At 36.2% G+C, this 10241-nt stretch overlaps 1 protein-coding gene across 2 annotated transcripts in view; it reads right to left on the reverse strand.

Moving 5' to 3' along the window:
- LOC123675010 (facilitated trehalose transporter Tret1-2 homolog) overlaps positions 1–9982 on the reverse strand; it is a 40537-nt gene extending 30555 nt beyond the window's left edge. The window contains exons 1-2 of one of the 2 annotated variants that reach the window (XM_045610231.1): positions 9773–9982; positions 1277–1317 (exon numbers count right to left, since the gene is read on the reverse strand). In XM_045610231.1, coding sequence (XP_045466187.1) covers positions 1277–1290 — 14 coding nt within the window. In that variant the 5' untranslated portion in view covers positions 1291–1317; positions 9773–9982. Of the gene's footprint in view, positions 1–1276; positions 1546–9772 lie in introns of those variants that run through there. The other variant, XM_045610230.1, reaches the window with a different exon arrangement.
- Between the last annotated feature and the right edge of the window lie 259 nt (positions 9983–10241).

Consider the following 10241-nt stretch of genomic DNA (forward strand, 5'->3'; position numbering starts at 1 on the left):
CAAAAATGATATTCTGACATTTCTTATTTCCTATTTTATCTTCTCCAAAATTTATTTAGAATGAAATAATGCGTTACATCTACATTTTCAAGTCAGAAACGAATCGAATAATATTTGGAACAGAATAATTATGATAACGCTTCAAAAATACGTTCATATCCCTTCCTCTTAATTTTTTATGATTTGTGTGTTGGAATCTGTACAACTCTAAAATCGACAAATATATACCGTTCAGAGCTTTCCTCAAAATTATGAGTTTTCATGAAATTTGACAAGAATTCGGTCGGTTTTTTGCATTGATTCCCACAGCTCGAGAATCCTATAGATGAATTAGAAAGGTTGGGCAGGTAGGTATTAGGAAATTCTATTCAAATTCCTAGTTTTATTCCTCAAAAACTCGATGACAAATGAAAATTACATTGAAAAATGGAATATTGGAATCGGAATAGCCTCAATAGTTAGAAAATTGAAATTTTTCTGAATCTTATTATTATCCATCAAGTGTAGAATTTTTTATTCATGTTGAGAAATTCTTTTGTACATACCTAGCTTCAAAATTAAAAGTACTATTCCATTGATATCTAGAAATTGATACATATTAAATTGAAGACATTCATTCCTTGATTGAATTGAAGTTTAAAAGATCATCATAAATGAACTTACTTCAGTTAATTCATTATCTTTTTTAATTCATTTATTTTTCATTCCTCCCAATTTCTTTCATTGAAATGTCCTTTATTGTTCCAGAATTTTCTTTGTTTCAGTGAATACTAATGAATAATAACCGTTGCAACAGCTCGATCTACTAGTCAATAATTAATCAAGGCACTACATTATTGTTATACTTTTTCTGTGTTATTTCAGGTTATATTTTGATTTTACAATCTAACCATTCTTGTTTCTCTTTATCTTTCACAATATAATTTCAGTGGAAATTTATGAAAAATGAAGAGAGGAGAGGTTTAAAGGACAATAATTATAGTGATTATAATTGTAAACAACAACTAAATTTTGAAAAGTGGGGAAATTTAAGCAAAATAAGAATACATAAATACATACACCCCATAAAGAAAGCGTCAACATGAGAAAAAAAGAAACAAAGACATCTTTGTTTGCATACATAAGGAAATCGTAGAACCGTGCCAAAACCGATTTTATTCTAGAACTCAATATTGTTTTGGATTCTCATTATTAAATCTAGCATTTTGAAATTCCCGCCGTAGGCATGTTTAGTCGAGAATGTAGGTAATTAATGTTTATGGAATATTCTGCTTACCTTATATCCTCCATTCTTCTGAGAACTGCTCAAATTGACTTCTGAAAAGAAAACACAAACACTTTAACTGGAGATATAAAAACGTATTTTATTGTTGCCACTTGTCCATTCAAATATGTATATGTGTATTGTGCTTAAGTCATTGAACGTTGTTTGGCTATTTTCCCGTTAAAACTAAATCAGCTGTGCGCGGCTGTATGTTTTATTGCTGTTTCAAGAGCTGAAATTAAACTATGGTCTTGGTTGGGAGGAACAGACAGAGGAGACGAGGAGACTGAAATGAGTTAGTGACATAGGCGGACTAAGGAGGGAAGCGTGGGGGTATTTCGCGATCGGTGTTGAGTTGAGTTCATATTGGTTTGTTTGTCACTATGCAAATTTGTTTACAAACGAAATGACACGAGGAAGTTGAATTCGATACGTGGGAGTTGAATTGGAGTGCGGCAACCGTTTATTGCAATTTTAGGTCATTCAAATATTTTATTCTATGGAAATTCATTTCAATAGGATCAAAATTATGGGATTTTTGAATAAAATTTATTTTAAAACTTTAAAATAGTTTCGTCATACTATGAAGAGACTCAATGAAAAATTCGAGCAAGGTACTGACTTGGCGTCAAGAGCTTTTGAGCGTCGTTTATACAGGGTATTTCGTCATAAACTGGACAAACATGAAGGTATAGTCGTGTAGAAGACATCTGAAGAATAATTTTCCTTATACGACAGGTGTATACCTCGTTTTCGAAGAATAAGCGAGATACGGGGTTTTCAACGTCATTCTTGCGCAATATTCTATTGAGTGTGGTCAGTTACGTATTACCTTCTAGTCACATCGAAATATTTTTGGGTGCTCACTTTGTGAAATGGGGTTAAGAACCTTGAAAAACCTGATTTCATAATGTTTTTTTGGTTTTCAAATTGAATGAACTCAATTTTCTAAGAATTTCTGTGAATTACATGTCTACTCGCATGTCTACAGCGAAAAAAATTCTACATAAAATTGATTAATTGTACTTTTTCTTTACCTAAAATGAATATGAAAGAAGGAGAGCAATATATCAAATGGTTGCTTCATCAAAGCCATCCAAATATCTCCCTCGGTCCTCTAACATAATTGAAAAAAAAATGGTTGGGCTATATAATGATATAATGATATATGATATAATATAAAATTTTGAATTGGTGCAGTTGAAACATTCCAGTTGACAAAAAAATTTTTGACAATAATTTTTTTGGGGTGTTGAAATTACGACCTTGAGGTATTACCTGTGGAATATGAATTTGAATTAATCCTAGGATATTCAATTATGCTAGAGAACCGAATTAAGGAGAAATTTGGATGGCTGTAATGAAGGAACCGTTTGATATTTTTCGATTCTTTTTTATATTCGTATTAGTGTAGGATCCAGTTTATTGTTTTCCTGTAAATAATGGCGATGGTCAACCGGAAGCTTAGAGACCTATTAGTTTCTTTTAATGTCGAGGGCATGACAGTTTCAATAGATTTACAGGGAACGAATTGTACATAATGTAAAAAGGATGTGCTATTCTTCGGGATGTCGAAGAATGTCATATGTCGATGGTAAAACTTAAGGGATTTATGGGGTTGGGAAAGGTTTCGGAACAAGACGATTATGCCACATGTGTTTCATGCTTTTTCTCAGGCCCTAGTTCTTCTAGAATATTCCAGGAATCCGGAAGATCTTTGGGGGCGGTATGGCAAAAATCCTATTGGACTAGGGGGATGGTACCTTCCCCTAAGGGTGTGGTCAAACCGAGTCAGGGTAGTTCCAATCGACAGAGAGCACAGTCAAGATTAAGCCGAAGACGGAAACAGTTCAAGTTAAGCCGAAGACGGAAGCAGTTAAGATTAAACCAAAGACGTGTACAGACGGTACAGTTTAACTTAAGTCGAAGACGAGACAAGTTCGGTCGGTCAACTTAAGACGTAAGACGTAAAGACGGTTCGCGGACTAGATTAAGACGAGTCGCGAACAAGTTAAAGACGAGACGACCGAAATCTTGAAGTACGACGAAGACGTTTCTAGTTATCAATTAAACGTGTTAAAGACGAAATTCAGTACCGTAGTGGAAAACTTGTAATTAAGACGTAATTAAGATCTTCCCAATACCGAGTTTGTACTGTAAAATTGTGGCTTTGTAAATAGATGTAAATAATTGAAAAGAGTTTAATTATTACAAACCCAACAAAGTCACGAAGAAAAAGACGAAAGGCCAGGTAATCGAATCATACCTCTAGACGATCGATTAACCAAGCCTACATTTTGGGGGCTCGTCCGGGATCGAAGTTGATTTTCAAGGAGAAAATCAACCGGGATCTGTGAAGTATTTGCTGTGAGAAAATCGTCCAGGATCGAAGTAGATTTTCAGGGAGAAAATCAACCGGGATCAAAGTGAGAAGCCTACATTAAGGAGAAAATCGTCCAGGACCTGAGAGGAATTTTCGAATATTCGACGTAGACGAGAATATTCTACAAAAGAAGGAAGATCAACCGAGAGACGAGGAGAAGACCATCTACGAAAAGTGTCAAAAGTGTGTGAAGTGATAAAAGGTCATTTTGTGTAACAGTGTGAATAAAGGATTACGTTCAACAAGACGAGGAATTGTACAAGGTAGAAATTTTTCTTTTAAGACGAGGCTAGGAAAAATTCATAAGCTGTTGGTTCTGCAATTCCATTTGACTTAATTTGATTATTCACTGTTTTTTTGACTTTTATTCACTTGAGAATTTTTTCCTGTATCTGTTTTTCTCTTCTATATTTTAATCAGGATTGAAGACGAATATTTTGATCTCCGATTCTCAAATTTGACGATTTATTTTCTGTAGATTTAGTGTGTTGATTTTGTTTTTTGTTCTTATTTCCATTCATTTTTGTGTGTGTCCATTTTATTTTGTGTTGCTTTTATTTGTGAGCGGTTACTGAATTTCTGTCAACGGGTAAAGTAAGACGATTCAATTTAACTTCATTCCGTTTCGACGTAGATACCTAAATTGAAAATGCACTCGTTAGGCGAAATAAAACATATTGAAGACGGTATTTCGAAAGCCAAAGTTCCGGCTATAAGAGCGCTGCACATAGCTTGTTTCGGGACCGAAGGTGACAAATACAAAAGACGTAGGGCAATACGAAACTTTGACGGATTTGATTGGGACAAAGACGATAACGAACATCAAGACAAAATCAAAGACGTTGAACAAAAATTGACTGAGACTGATTTAGAGGCAGTATGCCAAATTTTGAATTTACCATACGAGGGTTCTACGGAAGAAATCGCCAAAAGGGTGTGCGATTTCTTGTGTGGTCCCCTATTAGAGAAAGACGACGAAGACGATGACGACGAAAATGACGATGATTTAGTTAGCGCTGTTTCTGTATCGGTGTCGAAAATGAAGCTCGAAGAGGAAAACCGTAATTGTCGGAGTAGTTTCTCTTTGACGTTTAGGGACGTAGAAGATTCCATTCGGCAATTCACGGGGGCCGATAATTATCCGGTAGGGAGATGGATTGAGGATTTTGAGGAAATGGCTGCGATGACGGGTTGGTCAGATCTTCAAAAATTAATATTTGCGAAGAAATCTCTGTCGGGTTTAGCGAGATTGTTCATTCAATCTCAAAAGGGGATAAAGACGTGGGCATCGTTAAAGGAGCGGCTATGCGAGGAATTTGAAGTCCGTGTAAGTTCGGCGCAAATTCACAAACTCCTGGCTAGCAGGAGAAAGAAATCTAGTGAGAGTGTACAAGAGTACATTCTCGCTATGAGGGAGATCGGCAGTAGAGCCAATATCGAGGAGGAAGCGGTGATACAATACATTATAGACGGTATTGCGGACATTTCCGCAAATAAAATAGTATTGTATGGCTCGAAAAATTTTGGGGATTTCAAGCAGAAGGCCAAAATTTATGAGGAAATCACCAAGAGGGGAGATTCTCACTTTCAGAGAAAAGAGGTAAGGTCTAACGGTAATGAAAAGCGAACGGAGAAGAAAGAAAAATATTTCATTAAAGACGGGAAAAACGGTGCGCAAGCAAGCAGCGAATCTTGCTTTAGTTGCGGTCGAAGAGGGCATAAGTCAAGAGAATGTCCAGATAAAAGCAAAGGAACAAAATGCTTCCGATGCAATAAACATGGACATATTGCCGCGAGTTGCAGAGAAAAGGTTGAAACCACGGAAGTGGCCGTGGTAGAATCAGTGCCTAAAAATGCTATCAGACTTGTTTTTGGGGCGGTTGCGGTTGAGGCTCTCTTTGATACCGGTAGCGACATAAGCATTATTCGCGAGGATATTTATAATTCTTACCTGCGTCACTTACCGTTAGATAAAGACGTCACCATTATAAGAGGTTTGGGTCATTTCACGGTGGAAACGATGGGTTCCTTGAAATTAGACGTGAAGATAGATGGACAATTGTTCAACCTCAAGTTTCACATTATCCCTAAAGGATCGTTGGGATTTCAAGCGATTCTGGGTACTAATATTTTGAAACAGGCTACTGTTTTAATTGGGGAAGAAGGGATTAGCGTGAGATCAAAGGAACAAGCGGTTGCGAACAGTTGGTTGATGCATATCGCTATCAACGACGACGGACGACGACGACGAATCGATAAAGAACACATCGAAACTCCACCTTTGAAAAGTAAAGACGGTAAACTGACCCAGACCTATAAAGCCAATCAGACGAAAGACGTGAAATTAAATAATAAGAAGGAACCCATAAACCAGATAACGATAACGACCGGTGTCCCCAGAAGAAATAATCAGGTGGAAAGGGTTAAAATGCGTGAAAAGGAGAATCGGTCAGTGATTGAAGCGTTCGAAAAGGAAATGAGGATAGACGATAAAGGGCAAACGAGAAGTAAATGCGCAGATCAGGTACCTAAGGTACAAAGGGATGGCCGACGAAAACATGATCGACGGAGAAAGAAGGTCGAGACGTACCAGGTAGGAAAGCTTGTTGCGATAAGGCAAACGCAATTCGGCACGGGTCAGAAGCGTAAGCGAAAGATTTTAGGCCCATATGAGGTATCGCAACCAAAGAGGAATGACAGGTACGACGTGACGAAAGTCGGGGTTCATGAAAGCCCTACGAGGACATCCACATATGCGAAACTCATAAAACCGTGGATACCTCACAGAGATGAAGACGATGTCGAGTTCGGGTCGAACTCTAATTTTTAGGGGGGTCGAATGTAGGATCCAGTTTATTGTTTTCCTGTAAATAATGGCGATGGTCAACCGGAAGCTTAGAGACCTATTAGTTTCTTTTAATGTCGAGGGCATGACAGTTTCAATAGATTTACAGGGAACGAATTGTACATAATGTAAAAAGGATGTGCTATTCTTCGGGATGTCGAAGAATGTCATATGTCGATGGTAAAACTTAAGGGATTTATGGGGTTGGGAAAGGTTTCGGAACAAGACGATTATGCCACATGTGTTTCATGCTTTTTCTCAGGCCCTAGTTCTTCTAGAATATTCCAGGAATCCGGAAGATCTTTGGGGGCGGTATGGCAAAAATCCTATTGGACTAGGGGGATGGTACCTTCCCCTAAGGGTGTGGTCAAACCGAGTCAGGGTAGTTCCAATCGACAGAGAGCACAGTCAAGATTAAGCCGAAGACGGAAACAGTTCAAGTTAAGCCGAAGACGGAAGCAGTTAAGATTAAACCAAAGACGTGTACAGACGGTACAGTTTAACTTAAGTCGAAGACGAGACAAGTTCGGTCGGTCAACTTAAGACGTAAGACGTAAAGACGGTTCGCGGACTAGATTAAGACGAGTCGCGAACAAGTTAAAGACGAGACGACCGAAATCTTGAAGTACGACGAAGACGTTTCGAGTTATCAATTAAACGTGTTAAAGACGAAATTCAGTACCGTAGTGGAAAACTTGTAATTAAGACGTAATTAAGATCTTCCCAATACCGAGTTTGTACTGTAAAATTGTGGCTTTGTAAATAGATGTAAATAATTGAAAAGAGTTTAATTATTACAAACCCAACAAAGTCACGAAGAAAAAGACGAAAGGCCAGGTAATCGAATCATACCTCTAGACGATCGATTAACCAAGCCTACATTAGGTATAAAGAAAAGTATAATCGTGAAACATTTTAATCAATTTCAGGTGAGATTTTTTTTGCGGTAGACAGGTAAAAAGTTTTTTTGTTCAATTTATGAAACATTTTTTTCACAGAAATTCTTAGAACATTGTGTTCATTCAGAAATTGAAATTTGACATCCGAGTAAAAAAAACGAATATTGCTGGTTTTTTACCATTTTGTAAAATATATGATCATAATAGTATATAGGTATGTATACCAAGCCTCAATGAACGAACATTCATAATAACTACAGTTCGTGTCAGTGCTTTTCTCATTTTTTTTCGATATTCTGCATGAATTTTCTATGATTCTGAATTCTGATGACGCGATCAACACGAAATTTGGCATAAATCTTGGAACTTTTGAATTACCTACTGTGATTAAAGCAATTTTATCGTTATGATGTACGCATTATTTATTATTGTCATTGTAACTATTCGTCAATCCACAGGCTTGTTTCATTCTTGATTACGTGTTGGGTTCAGTGCAAACTTCAGAATTAAACTAACCCCAAACCCTATGAACTGATTTCATAGGATGATAACTTTTCCAAGTTTCAGGAGGTATTTCATGAGGTATTTATACAAGAAATAATTGGAGTTTGTCATATGTGCAAGTGTCTCACATAGATTGCTTATTTCCTGGAGACTGACCTGCATATGGCGCTAGAAGTTGCGAACAATACTGCCGTAAAACGCATATCAAATCTCAAACCCACTGATCTTGCTGAAATAACCGGTCTAACTGTATACAACAAACACGTGTTTGAAAAGAAAATGAAACTCTTTCCAAAATCAACTTTCTCTACTTGAAACCAAAAAATTACAGCTTACGATGAACGGTGATGAAATTTGACTCATAATGTCGAATCCAAATTCGAGTAGGTAATTCTTACGCGGGCTGACGTTAAATACACTGCCAGTGGCGTACTCCAGGTGGGATAAAGGGGATATATCCCCCCAGGAGTAATATCCATTATAAGTCATAACGCTCAATAATATTTTAATTGTGCAAAAATTGCATCAACGAATTCATCCACCAGCGGTTATATCGAAGGTCTGTATCTGATCCGACTGATGCCTACACAATAATTATTTACATACGGGCTATAAATGCCAAATTGATGATAAAAAATCGAGTCAAAATTAAGGACATATCAATTTCTCCAATTTTGGAACCTCAAAGTAAATAAATAATAGATATCATATTGTATCTGATTACACATCCCTTTGTCGCAAAGAGTTTCATATCATGTTTTTATTAGCACGTTAGGCGATTTTTGATGACTAAAAGTATCTTATAACTTTGCGTATACGACATTCTATTGTAGAGTTTATGATCTGACTATGCTACTGTACGGCCTGTGACGAAATATCTAGTTATGTCCAGAAAGTGGACAAATTTTTTTTTTCAAAATATTATCCCACCTATATTGTTCGATTTGGTTGAAAATCACCTAATATTTTAGTCATTGAAGTTTCAGAAGTTAGTCGTAATGTCTACATATAAGTTAACAAAAATGATTAAAAAAAAATGGTTCGGTTGGTTTCATTGGGAATATGTATCTTCTACATCGAAATACCAATTATTTCCCAAATCGAGTACAAAATATCATTTTCTTCCCAAAATTTTGAATAGTTTCATCACCTTTCATTCAGTTTAATTGAAAATGAGGATTAAATTGCAAGTCGTTTGAGGATAAAATAAATTTAAAATATTTGTTGTAACAACAGATCCTGATCGAGTTGAGATATAGCAAGTGAATAATAAAAAATAAGAATTTTAAGCTTTATGCAGAATTCCATGTTGAACAGAAATACTCAATATTTCCATGAATACAGATTAGATCGGATTTAGATTTGGTGTGTCTACCTATAGATTGATTATCAATAAAGAATCATGTAAAGTTTTATCAGAAGCATGGAAAATTAGGTAAAATATTGACAAAAATTACCTCATAGTTCAGTTTCAACCGATCCAACCTAGTTCAGATTTTGCCATTAAATATGAAATCGCAATTTAAAGCTGTCTTCTGGCAAATCCTTTGATCAAAATGAGCCAGCATTTTTTTTTCACGCAGGCTTAAATAAAATACAACATAGTGGAATTTCAATCTTGTTGGGATGAGTGGAAAAAATATTTAAATTAATAGTTGATGAAGCGCCTGCGAGATTGTTGTGAGAATGGTACTTGAATAATGGGTCAATAACAAAGTATTATTAGTTTTGTGGGAAATAAGTCATATGTACTGTAGCTCTTAGACTATAATGGATTCAGATACTTGTTCAATTCAATTCAGCCCGATCCAAACACTGTACATACATAATTTTCAAAAATAAATGTTTATTCTCTGAAATTATATATTTGAACTCACCATACAATCTTCCTGGTACCGGTGAGCCTTCCCAATGATGAGTTGTATAAAATTCAACCCTATGTATTCGATTTAACACCACATATATTTCGCAGGAGCAAGGAAGAACGTACACATCAACCTTGGCTATATATAAAAGTAATTATCACCTTTAAGTAAGTATAAACCGTCTTGTTCTAGAGAACGAAATGCGATAAGGCAAAATCAGACTAGCAGATCTTATTGAAACAGATAGAGAGATGATAAATTACCAACTCGAGGATAAAACGTTCCTCTAATGTATTAATGATACTGATGCGTTTTGATGTTTGATTAGATTGGTGATATAACGCACACATTCGCTTAGTTTTGGGATTTTGAACAGGGTTTGGGCTTTATGACATTCTAGCTAAGCAATGCCTACTATACAATTTCATATGATTGTAGCATCAGGAGGACGATATATAGACAGAAATAGGCCCCTTTGGCA

The sequence above is a fragment of the Harmonia axyridis genome, chromosome 3 (genome assembly GCF_914767665.1).
Source record: "Harmonia axyridis chromosome 3, icHarAxyr1.1, whole genome shotgun sequence".
Taxonomy (NCBI): Eukaryota; Metazoa; Arthropoda; class Insecta; order Coleoptera; family Coccinellidae; genus Harmonia; species Harmonia axyridis.